At 36.4% G+C, this 22,818-nt stretch overlaps 1 protein-coding gene and 1 long non-coding RNA gene across 11 annotated transcripts in view; one reads left to right on the top strand and one right to left on the bottom strand.

Annotated features, from left to right (window-relative positions):
• Nucleotides 1-21,224, top strand: part of ATF2 (activating transcription factor 2) — a 50,713-nt gene extending 29,489 nt beyond the window's left edge. For 8 of the 9 annotated variants that reach the window (XM_042041531.1, XM_042041525.1, XM_042041529.1 and 5 more), the window contains 4 exons: nucleotides 4,028-4,177; nucleotides 5,990-6,196; nucleotides 11,874-11,979; nucleotides 18,564-21,224. In XM_042041531.1, the coding sequence (XP_041897465.1) occupies nucleotides 4,028-4,177; nucleotides 5,990-6,196; nucleotides 11,874-11,979; nucleotides 18,564-18,790 (690 nt within the window). In that variant the 3' untranslated portion in view covers nucleotides 18,791-21,224. Of the gene's footprint in view, nucleotides 1-4,027; nucleotides 4,178-5,989; nucleotides 6,197-11,873; nucleotides 11,988-18,563 lie in introns of those variants that run through there. The other variant, XM_042041532.1, reaches the window with a different exon arrangement.
• Nucleotides 687-11,658, bottom strand: LOC121670799. Of its 2 annotated transcripts, none has more exons than XR_006018271.1 (3): nucleotides 7,159-11,658; nucleotides 3,729-3,893; nucleotides 687-2,678 (listed from the first exon to the last, which is right to left on the bottom strand). It is a non-coding gene; the product is annotated as an uncharacterized LOC121670799 (long non-coding RNA). The 2 variants fall into 2 exon arrangements; XR_006018272.1 differs by lacking the exon at nucleotides 687-2,678 and adding an exon at nucleotides 2,802-3,324.
• Nucleotides 21,225-22,818: the final 1,594 nt, after the last annotated feature.

The raw sequence follows: 22,818 nt of genomic DNA, 5'->3' as shown, positions 1-22,818 counted from the left end.
GGAGCAGATGGTAGGATAACACCCAGGAGAAGGAGGGTTATTACTCTGATGAGCTTTTGTGGCAGATATGAAATATGGATCTGAGTTTTTCACAAATTGTTTCTGGAGTATATTATCTTGTTTCTTTGAGCTCTTGATAGAATGATCTAGTCCTACCAAATTTTGACAGATGTGATGAGGATTTGTTTTCAAGGATATACATGAATGATAAAACCTTGCTAATCAAGATCTTAAAAGCTATTAACCCATCTGAAAATAACAGTTTTAGTTTGCCTATAAGCAAATAATATCAAACAACCTCTGTTGTCATCAGGTTTCCCAAGATAAAAATGCTGGTATACATTTATTCTGTTTCTGTATACTTGATTGTTAAAGATGAGATTCTCATTGAATTTGGAGTAACTATCTCCCTACTCACAAGAAGCACAACATGCATATAGTATTTTACTCCAGCATTACCTTTTAAAATATGAAGCCTGTTAAACACAGGAGCTGGAAGTCTCCTTGTGAAAATCTGTAAATATTCCTCAGATTTTCACAATATGTCTGCATTTGTGGATAATTTAATCCTAACTACTTTAATTTCAACTTTAAAATTTTGTAATATGAAATGAAATCTAAGTATTTTCTATTCCTGTTTTCATAGTACATTGTATTTAACAATGTAATTCTCAAAAGGAGTTTGTTTACTTATGAATTTACAGGATATAATGTTTAAATATTAGCATTACAGTAAGTAGAGTTAAGTCCAACTTTGTTTGCACGTCCCAGTGCAAACTCATCAATTACCATCATGGGCAAAACAGACTTGTCTTGGGGAAATCAGTTTCTTTTATTACCAATCACATCTGAGTGGGATAATACACCCAAAACTTAAAAACACCTTTCCCCACTTCCTTCCTGGGCTTAACTCTTCTCTGTCTCCTGCCTCTCAGCAGCACAGGAGGAGGGGGAATGGTGGCTGTGGTCAGTTCCTCAGACATCTCTGCCACTCCTTCCTCTGCTGGGAGGACTCCTCTCACTCTTCACAGTTACAGAATGGGTCAAGTTGGAAAGGACCACAGTGGTTATCTGGTCCAACCCCCCTGTTCCAGCAGGTCCATCCTGGAGCACATGACATAGGATTGCATCCAGAGAGTTCTCGCCTATCTCCAGAGAGGGAAGCCTGACTCCCTCCCTTGGGCAATCTGTTCCAGTGCTTGGTCACTGCACAGTAAAGACATTCTCCCTCATGTTCAGGTGGAACTTCCTATGCATCAGTTTCTGCCCATTGCCTCTTGTCGCATTGCTTGGTGCCACTGAGCAGAGCCTGGCTCCAGTGTCTTAACTTCAAATACCACCTTCAGATACTCCTAGACACTGCTGACGTCCCGTCTCAGTCATCTCTTCTCAAGGCTGAACAGACCCAGCTCCCTCAAACTCTCTTTGGAGGTCTGTCCTAGAGCCAGCTGCCATTGGCTCTGTCAGACAAGGAGGGAGCTTCTGGCAGCTGCTCGCAGGAGCCACCCCTGCCACCCCACCCCTGTGCAAAACCTTGCCATGCAAACCCAATAGACATAATTTTTAGATGGTAACTTTTAAAACTCTCATAGTATGACAACTTGAAATAAAAGAGAGCGTATCCTTTAACTGATTTGTGCTGTCACTACTCTCTTGATTAGCACTGATGAAAATTTGTCACATCCTGCCTAACAGCAAGTTTTGATAAAAGAAATACTTGTACAGTAATTCAAGTCATAAATGAAAATAAATAGTGAAAAATCTTATGTTAATAACATATGGAAAGGATATTGTCATACTGGTGTTAAATACTTGCTACTTTCTTTACAAAATACTTTTTTAAAACTGACTTGGAGGTGATGTGTTTCCCTGGTAGTCCTGGTGGCTGTGTAGAAAGTTTTACAATTTAGAGACAGGATTAGTTGAAGAGAGAGAGCAGTCATGAACTTTGCAGTTGTTGGCAGGTAGATCATAGAGTTTGGTTTTAGTAATTGTAATTAGACAGTTAGAGAACACTTAAGCCTGCTGGAGACAGGGACTGAAATTTTTTTTGTTAGCTTGTTCCTGCAAGGAGGATTAGGAAGGTACAAGTCAATTCTTGAGTTTAATTAAAGTGTTAACTACCTAAGGACTTCCAGAGTGCTGTACATATACTAAAAATTATGGACATATCTTGACAATTTTTGTCATCCTGCCCAAATGATTGCAGCTATCCTAAATTTTTTATTGTTAAAGTTGAGCACTGGGGAAACAGATCAGTAAGTTTGATTTGTGTACTTTTCTGAAGTATCTCCTTCATTCTGGGAAACTTATGAAGTTGGTACAATAAATGAGGTGAGGAACAGGACTTGATTAGCTCCCAGTTTTCGTGTGCACTTCCATGGTTCCTATCTGGTGTAATGTGCTGTTAATTCAATCCAGAGCAATCACTACAGAACAGACTTTCTACAGAAGTCACTGGCTAAAGATTCCTTAATAGCGAGCCAGTAGAGGAATGTTGGAGTTTCTTGGTTGTCTTTGTAGTCCTCAGTTAGGATACCTACTGGTGGTGGTTACATGCTATGAAGTCCATGTAGTTGACTTAAGTTGCCATATTTCAGACCTGAAGATTTTTGGCAGTTCTGACAGAGGTAATCTGCAATCTGTTGTTTTAATTGTAGCATAGGATCCAGGAAAGCCTGTCATCATGGAGGGTAAGAGAGAGCTGTTAGTATATTCCAATGACTTAATTGTTGAGAGACATTGGATACTACAGTCTATACAGAATATCTACGTAAATAGGTGCAAAGTTTTCTGTTTATTTTGAGCTGGCCAAATGCTGCCTCTCTCTAGCATTCTTAAGACATTCTATTAATATTAGTATGTGGGTGACACTTTGTTCATATTCCAAAATATGATGAAACAAGTTACCAGAATTTCTACAAACTGTCATGTTTAATTCATTAATCTTTTCTTAAACTTGTATTGGATTCTTTAAAAATCCAGCGCTCAGTAGAAAAACATTTTCTGACACCATAAGGTACATTCTTCAGTAAAACTGAAAAATTCATGATAAATTATACAGTATTCATGAAATTTTAAGAAAGAATCTGGAATTACAGGCAGTCGTATTTAGTGAAATTGGACACTTTATCGCTTAAGATTAAGAAATTGTTTTAAATAGAATGTATTATATTACAGTTTTAATAGGTTTCGCCAAAAGTTGAATGAAGTATTTTTCAAGAGGCAGTCAACAAAATGTTTGAAAATCGTCCATCAGGTTGTCAGTAACTCTTGGGTGTATTATATACAGCTGAACTTCCACATTACTGTTCTTCGTAGTGGCTATGTGCAATAAAAGAACATCAAACCTTTTAGCAGTTTTTTACTGCAAAGTAGCATGCTGTAGTAGTTACCTTGTATATTTCTACATAAATAATCTTTACATAAAACCTGAAGCTTCTTAGTATTTTGTACATTATTAAAATGTTTCAGCAAAGATCTTGGCTTTTATCTAATTACCCGTAGGAAGGATTGCAGAGGTGAGTATTGTAAAGACCATGAATTAGTGGAGGCATAACAAGGTATTTAAAAATGGATAGGGATAGAGATAGAGAATACCAGAATTTTTTAAATGGAAAGGTGCTTATGTTCTGGTTGTTACCTATTTTCCTTCATGTGTTTTCGTTACTCTTCTGGTACCCTTGTGTACTACCAGTTTCAGCAACTGTTTATGGCCATCCACTCACCTGTTTGTGGGCACAGTTCACCACAGATGAGGCTTTCTGTTTATGTCTCCATTCAGTTTGCCTTCCTTCCCTTTCTGGGATCTTATGTAAGCCTCGTTGCTATTGTCATGTTTGCAGAAACTTAGCACCTATTTGTAGGTATATGCCTAGGTCACTGCTGAAAGCCTGTAAAAAGAAACAACTAAGAGTTGGAGTTCCTGTTTCCAGAATGGAAGTAACTGCTAATATAAATGATTAAGCATTCAAGTTAGCATGAGAGATTATTTATTTTCTTTTTCTTCTTTATTTTCTGCTTTCAGAGATTGAAAGCAGCCTTGACCCAGCAGCACCCTCAGGTAACAAATGGAGATACTGCCAAGGGACATCCAAGTGGGTTGGTTAGGACTCAGTCAGAGGAACCACGACCACAGTCACTACAACAGCCTGCAACTTCAACAACTGAAACACCGGTATGACAAGAGTGGACATGTGCCTCCTACCCCCTCCTTTTATTTTGCAAATTGATATCTTTTTTCTATACTCTTGGTTTGTAAAATAGATGTTAACAGACTCCTCTTTTAGTCAATAGTTCTGTAGCATGTAAAATGTTTCCAGGTCTCCCATGTTCTTAAATGTTTCTAAAATCTATTATCCAAGATGATGATTTCAAAACAGGTAGTATCTATCTGCTCAAATTTAGGACTAAGTCCTGATTTCTGGAGTTCATTGATAGGAGATTCTGTGGTAGCTGAGATTTTTACAGCTGCTCAGTATATATATTTGAAAAAATAAGTGCTTTTATTTTGTGCCTCTGTTGCATCTCTTGTATGTTTATTATATTTTATATCGTAAATATGCGTAGAAATTTTTTCGTTGCATCAGGTATCATGCTTATGTTAATTTGCTTGAAGGATCTTTCCTGGGCTGCCACAGGAAAAGTTTCAGCTGTGTCCTTAAGTGTACTTCATCATCTCAGGTTCTGGAAGGGGGGCTCTGGTTTTAGGTGTGGTGTGTTGTCCTTTTGGGACGATAGATCAGAACAGGGGAGTAAAAGGCAAAACCTCTGAGTCAGACTGGAAGTGGGAGTACTGCTGGAGGAAAGACACTTCCTGGTGAATCCTGGAGGATTGCAGCTGTTCTATTTCTCAAAACCTCTTGGAAATGTGTTTTCAAAACACTTTTAAAAATCTCGAAGAGTTATTTTCAGAATTCATAGCAGAATATTAATTTTATAAAAGCTACACACCTGGCCCAGAACTGGAAGGACCTGCATCTGTAATGAAAGCCTCAGATTCTTACACTGCCCAGTGAAATCAAATAATGTATCAAAACAAATAGTTTGGAACAGAAGAGGGGAAAATGTGACCCATCATAAATAGACCTCCTCCTTAAGGTTGCTGTTCCCCCACACTGCCTTGAATACTGGTTTTTTAAGGAATATTTTCATAATACTACATAGCAGAATTTTCAAGATGAAAATTGCTGTTTGATTATTCTAGAGTTATTTTACAATTAGTATTAATCAAAAATAGCAAGTGTTTTATTCTTAAGACACTGATTTGAGTTCCCATGGGTTTATTATTATTAGCTATCTAGAATTTATTCCAACTGGTACGTGTTTGGGGTTTTTAGTTTAAAATGTTTCTTGCTGTGCTAGATGGAATGTTGAGGTGCATGTGTGAATATGTCATGTGGACAGTTACATTCTATCTTATCTCTAAAGGATTTTAAGATCTGTTATATTGTTAGCATATTTCATTAAATCTTTGTCTAGGGTCTGTATACAACTTTGAAATGAGTATAATGTGTAAGTTAAAGTATTGAAGTATTTTGATACTGTCGTATAATGTGGGTGGATTGAGGGAAATTGTTACTCAGTGGTGGGGAACATATCAACAAGTAGGAAATTGCTATCTGGAGATCCAGGGATCAGGGAGTCTCAGCACTGCCAGCATTTGTCAAACAGCTTCTGTGTAGTGGGCATAAGCAATCGTGCCATCCTTTAGTTGTGACTAGGTGTGTGGGAAGAGTCAGAAATAGAAAATTCATTTCCTGCTAAATGTAGCTTGAAAGCTATTTTGGGTGTAATATGTTAATGTAAGATGATCATGAGTGTAAGTACGGGTAAAAGTTTTTAAAACATCACAGTAGAGTTAAATGAGCACAGCTTTCAAAAAAAAAAGTATATAACCAAAATGTATTTAGAAATGCCCTGAACGCTTTTCTCAAGATGTGATGACTTTTTATGCCAGTGCTGTGAGTTAAGTCATGACTGTTTTCAGGCATCACCAGCTCAGCCTACGCCACAAACTCCAAATACAGGTGGTCGGCGAAGAAGAGCTGCCAATGAAGACCCTGATGAGAAAAGAAGAAAGTTCCTGGAGAGAAACCGGGCTGCTGCTTCCAGGTGCCGACAGAAACGGAAAGTCTGGGTGCAGTCATTGGAGAAAAAAGCTGAGGACCTGAGCTCACTAAATGGCCAGTTACAGGTATACTTTTTATTTCAAGGAAAAATTAGTAAGTCTTTTTGTTCTTACACAGTGATCCTTGATCAGTGGAACTTAAAACTTTGCATGAAATCTGAAATATAAATGGTTTTATAGCTGGTAGCTCAGCTCAGGCTTGAAAATTCAGAACTAGCTGCATATAGCAGTAAAACTAGAGGATAAGAGCATACTCATATTTCAAGATATGTAAACTTTAGGATCATAACTTTTTTATCCTTTTTTCCATTTGAGATAACTTTCAGATTAGGATACTAAACTGAGATGACAAGATGTGTTGGAAGCAACACTTACGAGCAAAGAAATAGTCTTACCTTGAACACATCTTGCTCTTAATTTGTATCACAGCCTGAGTTATTTGAGTAAGTGTTGGGTTTATTTCCTTTGGTTCTTTTTAACTTCACTTTTTTTTCTTTAAAGTGAATGAAGTGCTCGTAAAAGGTGTCAGGTTGACATCAGTGGATACTGAAGGCCTCTTTTGTCCACAAAATGGGTACAGCAGTGGCGGGGCAAATTTTCACCACCACCGCCTAAATCCTATAGGAACAAAGTGTGCTGTAAGAGGGTAGGGCCAGTGTATGTTGCAGATCACTTTTCCACCTCATCTGAGGTTGTCAGTCTCAGAAAGTTCTCGTGTGAATGCACTTTTTCCCCATAGGGCAGTCTGTGACCCTTTTGTTTAAACTACTATTAAATGTTAAAGCACACTTTCCTAATGTTTTTCAGCAGCATGTAAGAATTGGCACAAATTATTGTTTTCAAAATAGTCTAAAAGCTTAGTTTTGGAAGTTGCTGAAAGGAAAAATTATGTAATTCCTAAAGGAAGCATTCATTTAGAAAATGCAGTGAAACGTATTTTGATATGTTAAAGTGTCACTTGTTTTTCTTCATCAGAGCTGTTCACTGAGTCAAATTCACAGAGTCATCATCTTCCTATGAAAACTCACCTCTCGTGCTGTTTGGTATAGAAAACATCACAGTTTGACCAACAGGAAAGTAGGGCATGTTGAGGTTATGTTTTATCATATAATCAAAATTACGGTGTATCAGTTGTCTTCGTGTTCGTGTCTTTAAAAACACTCAGCATCCCAGACCCTGAAATGTAAAAAAATTCCTACCTAAGTACACAACGTGAAATGGTTTCTCCTGTGTTGCAAGAATCATAACACTGTGCACCAGCATTAGTTAAATTTCTTGGAAATATGTATTCTTCTCATACCTGTTCACAGCCTTTAGACATATTCCTTTAATGCATAGTCCTCAATTAAGTCCATTAATTACATAATTTTATGTAGCACTGTAGCTTAAATAATCAAAGAAAGGAGTGAAGGAGAATGAAAAAAATCAGCCATAATTCAGGTTTTTTGTGAAAGTAGTGTTTGGTATCATGTGAACTGCCTTTCACACATATATAACAAGTTTTATAATTAAAAAAATCACATAAATACCATAACCAAAAGGTTTCTAAGAGTTAATTCAGTAATAGTGAATTTAAGAAAGATTTTCTTACAGTATACCAAAAATAAAACTGTTAACTGTAAAGAACAGAATAATTTTAAAGGAAATTGGATGTCAGAGAAATAATTAAACTGTACTTTATGTGAAAACATTAATCAATCCTATATTTCCGTAATAACAGCTTGACAGGCTAACACAGCTGATCAGCGGAGTGGGCAGTAATGACCCGTGATTACTGACTTTGTATTTAATAGAAAACTGAATAAGTTTGGAGTTTTGCCGTAGTGCAGTTTTATAGACTGTTTGGGTTAGTAGTTCATATTTTATTTAATATCTAAGAGGCCTGCTCAGCTGAATTTACCAAGATGTCACATTTCCAAAAGCTTGTTCATACCAAAACAACTGCATTGCATTGCTTCATGTAACAATTCTGACTCCTTTCAACACTTTGTTACTGGCTTTCTCGTAATGTCTGTGTCAGAGATTCTGATGTCAGTTTTTAAGACTGGAAGCTCACTAACGCTATGTATGGATTTTGAAAAGGCTTGGTTGATGTATATATATTGTTCTGTACGTTAACTCCTATGAAGTTCTTCTTTTAAATGTTTGAAAGCAACTTCATTTTTAAGCAGTATTTTTCAAATATTTGCGTAAGGGAAAATTTCCGTCTATTACATCACTAGTAACAGGTTAGGTAGGTTAGGTAGGCTGTCTTTTATAGGCTCTGCTGTGTACGTTGTTTTCATGCTTCCAACATTTTGAAGTTTATTTACTGTTTCGATTTTTGTGGACTGTGTTTTCTATTAATGTGTTGACCTGTTTATTGATCTTAAATTTTATTCACCACCTTGTGTGGCCTCTGTGCCTTGCACAATCCTGCAGGGTATGGGGTGCTGTATAATGTATTAAGAAGGTATTGACAATGTCTGTAGTGGCCACCGAGCCATGTTGCAGGATCAGATGCCAAAGTGCATTATAGGTTCTGTATTTGGTCCCTGTTGCTTTATTAATCTTAGAGGGCGAAGCTTTAGAAGAATGGCCTGTCTTCCTTGTGAGGTCACAGTGGGTTTTCAGTGAGCAGCAATCAAGTGATAGTTTGTACTGATGCTGCAGAACTGTTTAGGAAGGCTAAATTATGAAAGTATGCCCATAAGTAAAGATTCTTTCCCATAAAGGAAGTTGTCCAAAAAGAAACGGGAAAAATGCTGTTTAACTCAGCCACAGACAATCCCCTATCCCCAGAAGTCACATTTATCTGCCTCTGATGATACTTCTAGTAAATGTATCACAAATGTTGTCCCACACCATGCTGAGTAAGGGCTAATGTGGTCCCATGGTCCCACTGTTACATCTGCATTTTGGGTGCAGGGAGAAATAGGCAGATACAGAAGAATGTGTCATATACCGTGTCCTCCCTGCATAAGAATACAGAAAGGAAAGCATCTTTTGGAAGATGGAGTGCAGGTACAAGTCAATATGCTTTTCTCCAGAAACCTGCTTTCTAATGCTAGCACATTTCAAAATGTGGGAACATACAAATTCTTCTCCACAGCATATGAGTTATGTTACATGCTGCTTTGAAGAAATGTTGATACCTGCGCTTGCCTCTATCTCACTAATGAGGAGAACCTTTCCAGTGTGAAAACTTGAAATAATCTTTCTTCATGCCAGCTGTTAAAAGTGTTTGTGTCATGTATTTCTTGGTAGCCATGTTTTCACCATGTTAACCACATATTCAATGAGCACCACACATTCACATGTTTTGAATGAGATGGAAAGACTTGCTGTTGTCACATACAAGATAATTAACTGCAGTATGTGTAAGAATTGGTTCTAGCAGTCCCCTTTACCAGTCAGAAGTGGTTCTTACTGGTAATATGTAACTGGCAACCATAGGTTGTCGTTCTGTGGCATTCCCCACGCATGTGTCTAGCAAACAGAACTCTGTTCTAGTGTCACAAGTGATGTGTGCATTGCATATAGTACTGTTGGCACAAGTGTTCCTGTTATGGAATATACAGCTAGCATTGTTCTAGAGATTACCTCAACCTCTTTTTATAGGAATGCTGATCCATGTTTTCCAAGTTTGCTTCTATTTAGGATAATGTATTTCCTTTTTGTATTTATGCTAGCAGCAGTCTTAATATTTTTAATACAGCTGACACTGATCTATAAACTGTGTTATAAAAGTTCTTCAGAAACATATAATTTTACTTCCACAGATGAACAGCAATTTCATACTTACATGTGCTGTTTGTGTATAAAACTCTTCCTTAAAATGTGGGAGACAAGGTAGAAAATTTCTGCAAACCTTTTCCTGATTGCCAGAGTTCCTTTGAACTAACAGAACTATATTTCATATTTCATTACATTGTTGCTTCTGTAGATTATCAAGTGTCTCAAAACTACATCAGTGTGGTTTTTTCTACCCAGACTTTGTCAATGCTGTGCAGCTGCCTGCTTGGCATCAAGATTTGTGGCTCCTCAGTAAATAACATGGTGAACTAAGGGCAGACAGAGCTGGAGGCAGTAGTCCTGTGCTCTCTTAACAGCCTAAGGTTTCAGGACATGTAATGCCACCTGGTAGAGAATTTGTGGGGCTTTTGGTTGGGTTTCTTTTGTTACAAACCTTTTTGTTTGCGATCACGTTTTTCTTCCATTATAAATGTCTGTGAAGTCAGATTTTTGGCATCTTCCAGCCTTTGGTTTTAATAAAAAGTTTCTAAAGGGTATTTTACACAATAAAAGGACTGAATAGAAAAGGAGACCTTAAGAGGATTTTGCTTGTATAAAGGCTTGAAATTGGTTGTCTTCTAAATGGAGAGAGAGAACACAGAAGAGGAGCTTTTCTTTGAACAGTCTGATATTTTAGTTACTTTGTGTAATTAAACATAATAAGTTCTGTTTTGAAAGAATTGTTGTCTTTTGGAATCCTTTAACTTGTAATTCATCTCATCTCTGGCAGCATTGCTTTATTTCTTGCTTGCAAGTAAATAGGTTGACTTTCTTGTAGTTTATTTTTTCAGATAATTTCAAATGCAATCCAATTTTCTTCTATTGGTTTTCTTCTTTAACTTGCTCCTAAATGTATGAACATAAGCATTTACTAAATAATTATGTCACACGTGTGGTATATTACACAAATATGCAAAGGTTCTTACACTTGAAGTAACTTCAGGTATTAATAGGAAAGATTTATATTCAAAATAAAATAACCCATGAAAAACACATATTGTGTCCAGATATAGGGATCACAAAGCATTGCAGATCATTTGATTAATAAATATTATTCCACTCTATAAAGTAAAAGTGGGTCTATCAAAGTGCCATGCCATTCTTAATTTGGATTATCCCGTGTAACGTGGTTACATACCACTTCTCGTCTATAGACACCAAACTGCTTTCCCGGGGAGGTAAGTATTGCTGTCCTCCAGTTTACAAATGGAGAAGGTGAAGCACAAAGCAGTAAAATGACCTTGTTCAAGGTCACCCAATAGTGGAAAGGCACAGTCTGGAAATGAACCCAGTCGCTGGATTGTGCAGGTGCTGTCTCTTAGATTGCACTCTGCTTTAGTGACACAAGCTGACATCTCCGGATTTTGTCATTATTATCAATGATTCCTTCATAGAACATGTTTATGTATGGCTGCCAAAATAAAAATCAGTCTGGAGATCAACCAATATTTGCTAAATTGTTTTCCAGCGCATGAGATTTTCTTTTTTGAAGTCCAAGTATAAATAGTCACTGAAAAATTATTCTGCATTGGCTTTTTGGATTTTCTTTTGTATTTCCCCTTTTCTAATGTTGGCTGTGACATCTGTTAAAATGTGTATAGCTAAATGTAGGTTTACTCTGATTAGAATTCATCACAAAACCTTCCAGAAGAGTCTCACAGTAGCTGGATCATGTGAATGAGACTATATGTAGACTCTGCATCTGCAAACTGAAAAACATATGTTGTATTTTAAAAAAAACTCAAAGCATTTCCCAGTTAATGTAACAAAGCTAGCCATGTTTCTGCTAATATTTACATTTTCTAAGATAAAAGAAACATGTACATTTTTGCAATATATACCAAATGGAAACTTCTTGTATTTCAGCTACCCCTAAATGAACAAATGAAAATCCTATAAAACTTAATGCTTACCTTTAAAACGTGTGTAGTTTGAGCCTGGTAAAGTACATAACTTTCTTCTCCTTTAGAATGAAGTCACCCTGCTGAGAAATGAAGTGGCACAGCTGAAACAGCTTCTTCTGGCTCATAAAGATTGCCCTGTAACTGCCATGCAGAAGAAATCTGGCTATCATAGTGAGTAATGTTTCATTACCTATAGCCTGAGGCTGCATCAATGAAATACTGCCAAAGTGAAGTGAATGAGCATTAAAATTGAGAAGTGCAGTTCTAATATTACATATATTACATGAAAGATCCTTTTTTTTTTTGATCTTGAAGTTATTAGAAGACAAGAATTAATATGTGATATTTAAAAATGTATTTTTAGGTCAAAATTGAATTGTTGCATAACATTGAAAGGTTTATGTTGGTTTAATGAATGTATATGATAATTAGCATTTAAGAACTATCAGTTACTACACCTGCTTTGGAAAATATAATTAAAGTATTAAGAGCACATGATAAACCATTTTTTATACTTTATCGTAGCCTAATACAGTGAAAGGTCCTTGTGGGTGTTTTTCTTTCATTGTAATGAGATTTCAGTAGAGGTACTATAACAGCTGTCCTCATTTACCATAACATCCAGGATCAGTTGAGCCATTAAAATAATCAGATGCAGGTTCATGGCTCCTACTGTACAATGTCTTCTAGATCGTTTTGATACCCACATTAAGTGACTGCTTTTCTGTAGAGAGGGTGTTTTTAAAAACAGTTCTAGTATTGAGGGGAATACTGACACTGTCAATACCAGTATTTTCTAATCCATGTTTTTATTTTAAGTTGTTCATTTGATTTTTCATCTTTCCAGCATTTTAAAGGTTAATTATGCTTTCCTGACTTGTAGCTTCCTTTTTGGCTGTGATACACAGTGCCAGAACCAGCTGCTGCTGCTGTAGAATAAATGGCCAATTTTGTCCATTGTACACAAATTTGTTACAAATAACTGAGCTGGGAATGCATTAGGCAACATTCATAATATATAACCCACAGCTTTCGTTTTTATGATTTAGTGATATTTCAAGATATTTGTAAATGTGAAGATTGTTTCTGCCATATGTAGCCACTTCATTTTAATTTGCCAGTGTCAGTAATTCAGGAGGATAAAGGAACATTTTGTACTGCATGCAAACAGATCCTCAGGTGCTTGCGATAAAACTTAATAGCCACCATCTTTACTTGTAGTCATTGTAAGCAATTTCATCAGAATGGGCAATATTTTTTAATTTAAAAGATTCAGGAGATTTAGCAACTCTGTATTGCCATATATATTTAGAATACTGATTTTGTCAGTTTTGAGCTTATAAATCTTGGTCCTTTGATCTCCAGTCATTTTGACAAGACAGAAAATAGCATCTTGGAGTAAATTGGAACAGTATAGAAATACGTTTGGGATTTATATTAACAATGATTGCTGCAGGGATGAGGCCATTATGGCTCCCATCTGACAGAACAACATAATTTCATACAGAAGCTACGAGGGGATAGCATTATGCATGCAAGGTTTTTAACAAAAAAAAAAACCCAACACACACACAAAAAACAAACCCTAGGTTTCTTGAATTTTGCTGTTCTGAGGATTCATGTTCCTGAATTGGGATGAAAAATATTTCATCATAAGTCTAAGTGATTACATGCCAAGGATTTCTTTGTTGAAGAATGAGTGAATGGCCTGTCTAGTAGTGCTTGTTTTCAGCCCTCAGAAAAGGACTATAATGCTTCTGATTCAGTAAAGAATACAAAATGAATCAGACCTAAAATACTAATCAGTGGCAAAAGCCTACATTTTAGAAAAAAAAAATATTATGCAAGGAGATTGGAAGCAAAGCGCAGTTTCTTGAAAAGTCTGTTGAAAGTAAAAGCTTCACATGAATGATAGTTGTAATGCCATCCCTCTGAAAGGATTTTGTCACATTATCTCTGCATGAATATTGTTGGGAAAGCATGTTGGCTAAGTGACATACCCACAGTACAATTTATGAGAGGAAAAAAGGTTTCAGTCAATGTGTTCATGAAAATGGTGTTCCTATAAAGTATATTTAATAAAGCATATTATATTCATCAAATAATCAAAGTTGAATTGCTTCCAAAATGTAGTGAGTGGTTTAACAGTCTTGTCTCTGTGGAAGAAATCGAAGACTCTAGTTTTAAGAGCTCCTGCAGTGCTGAATATTGTGCACTGAGTAGACCAGATTTTAACAGCCAAGTCCACAATTTGATGGTTTTTCATGTATTATACACTTAAATAGGAATAAATAATCTATCACTTTTCAGGGTATTTTTGGCCTTTACTTTTACATATCTTTTAAGATCTTCTGTATTTCCCAGAGGCATTTTTCTCAAGCCAAGTGAAAAGCATGACAGCACAGGTAGCCCTTTCTTCTAAAATTGTTTTTGGGATCATATTTTCCTTATTTTAAAGTCTTATGCCTGCTTCAAAAGATGGTGTCATCAGGACAGAGAAACCAGAAAAATGGTTATTGTACTTTGAGTCAGTGTAGATGAATTTCTCTTGCAGTTTTAGTTTTCAGCCAGCTTACACTTTTTTATTTTCCAAAGAAGGATGCTATTGGTTCTGACTGCATCTTCAGCTATGGTGGGGAAAGTGCTCTGTATACAAGAAATCTAGATGCTGTTCATTTATTTTTTGTGTTATCTTCCATACTAGATAATTTCTAAAAGTCTTCTACAATACTCCCTGTATTTTGTCAGGATTTTTCTGGACTTTTATAGTAGGACAAAGGTGAAAACTTGTGAGAAGAAAATATGTTGTGGTATTCAGAGGGGTTTTTTTTAAAAAAAAAAAAAAAGGGTAAAGGGCTTTTAAGGTATTTTTTTCATATTTTTGACAAGGACATCATAATATTCAAGAGCGTTTGTTCATATTTGAATATAAAAGAAGATAAATAGAGGCTGTGGTGTAGGTGGCGTTAAATGGGAGGTTTGTGTTCTTTCTTAGCTAGTTTTAAAAAAGAAGATAGAAGGTGACTGACCAGTTTCAAACCTTGAATGATTTGAACCTCTCAAACCACTATGTTCCTGCAGCCTGTTCTGGACAGGCAGTGGTTCTTCAGTGACTGCAGAGGATATTCACAAAGGCCAACTCCCTGGAAAAAAGCATTTCTAGGCTTAGGTCCCTCTATAGTCCCTGAATGGGCTGATGAGAATTACCATGAGGCTTCTTCCTTGTTAGTGATTATCAGGGCAGTGAAAGGAGTTCAGGATCACATCAGTGCTTGTGTACTCACTCCCTTTTTGGTGTAGGTGGGTTTTTTTCTTCAGAAGACTGAAATCCCTCCCTCTTTGTTTGCTTATCTTACTGAAAGCTATTGGTAAGCAATGCTTACCAATACTGTTGGTAAGAAGCAAATAGCAGCAATATTTGACTACTCTAAAAAGGTACTTTTTAGTATATCCTCAAAAGTCTGTGCTTGTTTTGCTGCTCTTTAAATCTTTCCTATAGCCCACATTGTGTTCAATGTCCAAAGGCTTGCTCCTCATGACACAGCCTGTCTAGAAAGTATGTAGCCTTGGAAAGTTCATGTGATGTAGCTCTGTAAATTTTCAGCCTTCTAATATACAGCAAACATTATTTCTGTGAATTAATTTCTAATTTGGACTGTGCATTTTCCTTGATTTGAGGCAAAGCTGGGGGAGCCATTAAAAAGCTAAAATGCTTTAGCTTTTTTTTTTTTTTTACATTGTTATCTACTGTATGATTCTGTTACGAATCAGTTGCACTCTTGAAATCACAGTCCTGTGCTTGGCAATTCTCTGGTCAACTAAGAAAAAAAGAAAAAAAAATCTGTCAGAATTCAGAATTTAAGTGTGACTTTTTTGTGTTCTTCTGAAAGCCTTTGTTCTTCATTCCCAGTCTTCAGGCTTAGGAAAACAAGTCACCTCTGTAATAAGGTGACTTCTAAATACCTTCTATAATCATTGCATAGATTTTCTTGTTTGGCTTTAATTCTTCAAATGGAGTTTTTTATTCAGTTTTTGACCACTGTTCCTATAAAGTTGGGGCTACATAAGGAAGGACATTGAAGAAAATCCAAATAGCTATTCTTTAGGGTGTCAGCTCATTTCTAAGTATCGGTTTGTATGTTATCGCAAGAATTTACGCTTCCAGTCCAGTTTATTACCATAAATTAGTGTTAGGTCTGTGTCTTATATAATCACCTGCCTGCTGTAAACTCCCCCTCTCTAGCCCCTGGCATCTGAAAATACCTCAATCATGTACATTTTTGTCTTTAGCTCAGCATGTTTGTTTATCTGCTCTACAATATGAACACTGCTCTTGTACATTGGTGGTCATCTCTGTACTTGTAACTGTTTCTTACATTGCTCATAGGATCTTCCTGAGCCCATCAAAGTCAGAAAATCAGGCCTTTCTCCTGTTCTTTACCACTGTGATACCATTGCAGGCATTTCTTTTGATTTAAGAAATACATGTTAAGGAAGACAGAACAGTGGAAGACCTTCCTTCTCTGGCTGAAAGATGGTGATCTAATTTAACTTCCTCTCTAGCATTTAAAACTAACCATTTTTATTGAGAATGAGGAGGTTTCGGACAACACAGACATGGAGAATCAGCAAAAGAAGCTGAGAGGAAGATTGAGATTCATAGGAGTATGACAGCAGCTCTGAAGATGCAGGTGTTACAGCAGAGAGACGGTATTTGATACATGTTGTCCTACTTGCTGCCTTTTCATTCTGTCTGAGGAAAGAATATGCTACTCATAATTAGTAATGGAGTATTTTTCAGGAAGTGGCACTAGAGCTTCTATTTTTAACAAAGTTTGCATATGTTCCTTCTTACTTGTTTTTACATGAGATCATGTAGGTCTCAATAGAGGTATGGTAAAGATGACACCCTGTTGAATACTTTTAACTGAATTGATACTTGTTCATATTCTTTCTGTTCTTCAATTGGCAAACTCTTCTAAGGGTTACAAATGCCTTTTGGAAATATCTTAATTTCCTTGCACTTGCTGTATACAGTTACCATGAAACCTTTGGATATGCAGTAATTGTCAGCAGATCTAGCTCACTGTCATCAATATCTCTCTCCTTTAATGTTTGAAAGATCTGTTTTTCAAAAAGTGTAAATCTGTAAACAGTTGGCCTTGTGGATAAGAGCATTCTAACTTTTAAGCTATTATGTCCATGCTCTTTTAGTAGAGTTGTAGGAGAGATTGCCACCTTGCTCTTGTAGGCAGTATTTCTAAAAAGAAAGAAAGCAGTTTCCTTGCATACCCATCCTTTTTGACCTTACCATTCTTTTCTAGAAGCAGTCAATAATTGAACGGTTGTTCTCAAGCTTCAAAGGGGAGTGTGTTCTTAGTATGCATAGGGCTGCTCAAAGATCTTTATTTTGGGGTCTCAACTTGCTAAGTTTGTAAATTTTCTTACCCATAGCTAGCACGTCATATAAACCACAGTAAAACACAAACTTTATTTCATTATTGTTTTTTGACACTGAATGTTCCTTTTAGTTGCTGCTGTTAGCCTGGCTTTCTGTGGAAATGAGGATGTGATACCACAGCATTGCTTGTCTCCTCATGTTAGTGTCACCCTTTCCCATAGTTTCTCTTCCCCTGAGACACTTCTGAACTTGTAGGCCAATCTCAGGCAAATCTGAAAGAGATTGCAAAGACAAGACTAGAGAAAACCAAGCGTTGTTCCATTGCTTTGTCCCAAGCAATAGCTTGTGCCTGCTTCTGGCTGTGTTGGTGTGGATCATGAGAGTCAGTAGTACTTTAAAAGGGACTTCCAATATTTCAGCTGGGTACTGATTTGGGTCAGTGTATAAAACTGTTGTGAAAAGTACTTGCAAACATTAAGTAGCACAAAGTGATACAAAAAAGTTATAATGAAATTCAGCATTCATATTTCTATTTTTGAGTGAAAAACAGTAGGATAATTTTCTGTTCTTGGTTTTTTAGTTTTGAATTCAGCTTTTAGTTTGGCATTGTTTGCATAATACCTTAGCTAACTTCTGCAACTCTGGAAAAAAGAATTATTCTAGCACGACTTAGAGTGTCTGTGCAAGAAGGACATTTTAAGTCGTGACCATTTTGGAAACTCTAGTTTTGCACAGTGATAATTTTTTTTTTTACCTGCTTACTCTGTCATGGGAAAAAATGATGTAACTCTGGCTAATTAACTTTGGTTTTGTGGAGAACATGTGAAATACTCTGAAAATACTTTTAAAACCAGTTTTAACAATTTTAAACTCTGTTGAGAGGCATTTGTAAAGTTATGGGACTTCATTCTGTTAAAAGAATGGGGGCTGAAAACTTATGTAAGTATTGTCCAGTAAATATAGCAGTGTCAGTAATATTTTTTCAGATATCTTACTCATGATCACAAATATTCATTACTGAATGTAGAATTATTCTTGTTTGATTAATCAGCAGCTGATGTGAATATGCATCATTAGAATTAGGCATGGTACCCACTGGCTGATTTACTAGGCAGGAAATTTTAATCATGGCTTTGAAGACATGAAAATGTTCTGGTTTCCTGAACAGTCCATACTGCAGTCCGGTTTTTCTGCTCACAAAGTAGTATTTTCTTTAAAAAAACGGAAATAAGCTTGTTTTACAATTTGTGCTGCATTACACCGTGAATTTTAGTTGTTATGGGGATGACTGCTGTTACTGGGATGAGGCAGTGTGTGTTCCTGGGGACAGAATAAATGAATTTTTCTTGTTCAGCTGCAGATAAAGATGACAGCTCCGAAGACATCTCGGTGCCCAGCAGCCCGCACACCGAAGCAATCCAGCACAGCTCTGTCAGCACTTCCAACGGCGTGAGCTCCACGTCCAAGGCGGAGGCGGTGGCCACCTCGGTGCTCACGCAGATGGCGGACCAGAGCACGGAGCCTGTGCTGTCCCAGATCGTCCTGGCGCCTCCCTCCCAGGCCCAGCCGTCAGGAAGTTGATTAAAAACTTGGTTGCATCAGTTCCTTAGATACACATCTGTGACTTTAAAGGGAAACCAACAACAGACCAGTCTCCATCTAGGAGAAATTGTAGCTTAAAATTATTCATTTTTAAAAATCCAACTCAAATTTGGCTTTAACGATTGGCAGGTGGAGATGACACAGAACACCAGTTCTAGTCTCTTTGCAAAAGACTTTTTTTTTTTAAGTATTAGTTTTACTAGTTATTTTTTGTGCTTAATGGGTAAAGTGTGTGTACAGTACAATGTGGTTTATTTCATTTTTAATTTGGTATTATTTTAACAAACTTTGGGGTGAATTACTGAAGGTCATCCCCAAGACTGTGATAGTAATATTATGTGACATTTTTATACCAAAGTTCTGCATAGTCCCTATTGACTTTGTAACGTTAGCAAGGTCATAAAGCACTAGGCAAGAGAAAGACAGTAACAGTAAATTTGCTTTTAGTCTTTTTGCCTTTTTGTTGTTTTGCACATTATGAGAGGAAGAACATTGGAAGAAGAACATTTGGGTTTTTATGTATAGCATTTTGGTTGGCTTTTAACTGTTGGGGTTTTTAATTTGTTTAATAGGGCCAGTACAGTATATGACATACAGTACTTATGCACATACCAATCCTAGGTGAGGATCATTACTAAATAGATTTGATTTTTTTTTAAATTTTAAATTGATGTCAGGTGGGTTTTTTCCCCACACTAACACTTGATTCTGGTGGGAGGAGAGCTTTAATTCTCCAGTCAGAATAGATATCTATAACCACCCCTTGTTGCTAGGCTGAAACCAGTAAGCATATTGTAAAATACAGGGTTATCAAGTATGGAATACTTAGTATTCCAAAGTAGGATGATATTTTGTGGATTTTTGAGTCGCAGACTAAGGAGTTTTACTCATGGTTTTGGATGCCAGAAAAGCCTAAAATCCTTCTTCAGACAACTCGACTTTTTTTTGTCATTGTCTTGTACTTGCAAGCTAACTTGTACTTATTTCTTGTGTAAGCACTGTCATCTTTTAGTAGCAAAAATTTTGATACCTTTCTTGTGGAAAAAAAAAAAATCAGTATCTACCGTATCTTGGAAACAATGTAATTATAATGTGGTGTGTGTGGTGTGTGTGTGAGAATGGTTCAGTAGTTAATGCCAGCAGTCTTTTGCTTGAATGTTTAAAGATGCCTTCAATGTGATGCTGGCCGATAGGTGATTGCAGTTTTAAAATGTTATTTACTGTGCGAACTTGGATAACTAACATTCCATGATGTAGTTTGTTTCTGATGAGATGATTGTAGGTACACTTTTTCTCATTATCCAATCATCTGTAGGATATTGAGTTTTTTAAATGTGCCATTATCTATTTTGATTCTGTACTCATGTTCAAAATACAGTACAATATTTTACAATAGATTAAGTTGTTTTAAAAAAAGTAGATGTGTGCTTTCAGGTCGGAAAACTTTGTATAATAGGAAAAACAGATGCATAGTAGCAACTGGCAGTAAAGGAGGATTCCATTATGTATATAACAAAGATTTAATGCATTTATAATGGGTTGTGTAGTTCATTTGCTCTTCCTTCTCCACACTATATCATGAGTTTTTTAAGTGTCAGTGCCATCAAATTTCTATTTGGTTCAGTTTTAAATCTAAAAATGTAATTGATCCACAGGAAAATATAATTTCTGCAATATATATACAACCATACTATAATGAAAACTGGACAAAGAAGTATCTAAGTCATATATGTATCATTGCAGGGCTTTAAGCATGAAAATATTAGGGATTCTAAATATTTTGTATTTTAAAACTAAGAAAGTTGTGTTGATAACCTCATGTGTTTGAAAGTCTTACTTTCCCAATTTCAAGATAAAAATCTGTAACAGTTATTGAACGTTTCCAGGATGGTTAAATACAATGGACCTCTTGCGAGAAAGAAATGAATTGCTAAGGCACAAAATGTGAATTCTGCAAGAAAGCTCTACAGTCACTTTTCATTGTAGTTTTGGTGGACTAAATGAGGCCTCATTGATTATACTATAATTTGCTCTCCTAAACACAAAGGCTTTTAAATCATATACGTGGAGTTTTTTTATAACAAAACTGTTGCGCTTGTAAAATAAGTCTACATAAGTGTATGGGAGATGTGTAAACAGTTCATGAATTTAACAGTGGGGCTGGCAAAAGAACCATTAAAATCTGTGTTCAGCAAATAGGAAAAGGTATTAGCCGTACTACCATGGATTCCGTTTTGAGATGTTGTCACACTACTTCTGTACTTAGCATTTTGGGTCTTTACATTTGACATGTTTCACAAACTGTACTGTTTTCTTTTATGTGCAGTTTGCATGAGTAAATCATCAAAGAGAATAAAATCTATCTTTAAGTTATGTTCCTATTTTAATGAAATTATAATTGTTCTAAAAGGCAGCACTGTCTTCAGACTTATTTCTTCATCCTTGCAATTATCAGCGTTTTTCTGAAAGTCATTACTGTAATGTCAAAGTAGTTATGTAAACGAGAACAAGTATGTTTCTTTAGAAAATAAGGCAAATACCATTGCTCTGCAGCTGAGTTCCAGCAGCTTCTGAGGAACAAGCCTTGTATCATTAGTTCCAGGAGCCCAAGGTAATCCACAGATAAATGAGTTCATAAGCATAGCTTGGTGATCCCAGATGTTGCTCAGCCATTTCTGCTTGCCCTGAGTTCCACAGCAGAAGCACTGTGTGTAATCAGAATTTCCACCTAACTTCCAGTTATTTTAATCTTATTTCAGTATACATGAAGCCAGAAATAACAGCTGTAGTCAAATGAATGGCTCGCAGTTGTGTTGTCAAAGGTTCAGAAAAAATTACGCCCTCGCGCCTGATACTTTTTAGAATAGTAAAAATGGTTTGGGCTTGTTTATGGATGCTGGGAACATGCGTGGAATGGCACATTCTGTTATCATTTGAAAAGCTCATGAGAGAACCCCAATATGCAGGCTTGGGAGGAAGCAAAAGGGTAAAGTTGCTGCATGTTTGCATTTGTTCCATGCATGGACCAAATGAAGTGAAGCTGCGCACAACTTTCATCCCAATCTGAGAACAATGCCTGAGGCTTCCCTTGCTTCATTATGGTTTTTTTCTGACTATATGAGCTACACTTGTGACCCCAAGGGAACAAAACCAAGGCTGTATAACAGGGGTACTCAAGGCAAAGGGTGTGAGAGGTGGAGAATCAACCCACTTCTTAATGTCTGTGCTGTAAAAAGACTTACGTTTATATATTAACTATTCAATCTAAGTAAGCTTTTTTTCTGTTTACAATGGTAAGAGAGGCTGGGCAAAGAAAGGTATTACACTGAGAGAAGGAGATGATAGAAGTGTGGGATGAGCGGTGATTTCAGCTACCTGAATTACAGGAGTAATTTGCTTAGAGACAGACACAAACATTTTAATTGGTCATCATAAATGATAATGAGGAGAAAGCATAGTGAAATTAAGTGCATCCTAATAAAGTAAGGTATGTTAAATTGCACTGAAGGAAGCTTGAGCAATGCTTCTTGACATGATTAATATACTCATGACAATGTGTCTAATGAAGGCTGTTTGCATTTATATGCTGCCTGTTGCTTCCCTCAGTAGAGACATAATTGGAACTGTGCTCATTTATACTGCAGAACACTGAGTGTAAGATTGGCTTGCAGTAGTCTTTACATTTGGTTTTAACCATTGTATCAAAAGTAACACAGGTATGATTTATTTAACCTGTGTTCTGTAATGCTGTGTAGGGTAGGTTTGAATGATTCTCATGAAATTTTCAAAGTTTCATATTCTTCAGTGGTAACTTCATTTTAGGCTTTAATGTGACTTTTCTCTTTCTTTCTTTCTCTCTTTCTTTCTTTCTTTCTCTCTTTCTTTCTTTCTCTCTTTCTTTCTTTCTCTCTTTCTTTCTTTCTCTCTCTTTCTCTCTTTCTTTCTCTCTCTTTCTCTCTCTCTTTCTCTCTTTCTCTCTTTCTTTCTCTCTTTCTTTCTCTCTTTCT

Source organism: Corvus kubaryi, unplaced genomic scaffold, assembly GCF_017639235.1.
Source record: "Corvus kubaryi isolate FWS band 111438036 unplaced genomic scaffold, C.kubaryi_AGA036_p1.0 37396, whole genome shotgun sequence".
NCBI classification, from domain to species: Eukaryota; Metazoa; Chordata; class Aves; order Passeriformes; family Corvidae; genus Corvus; species Corvus kubaryi.
Note: the sequence above shows the minus strand (reverse complement) of the source record. Positions and strands in the feature narration are given on the sequence as shown.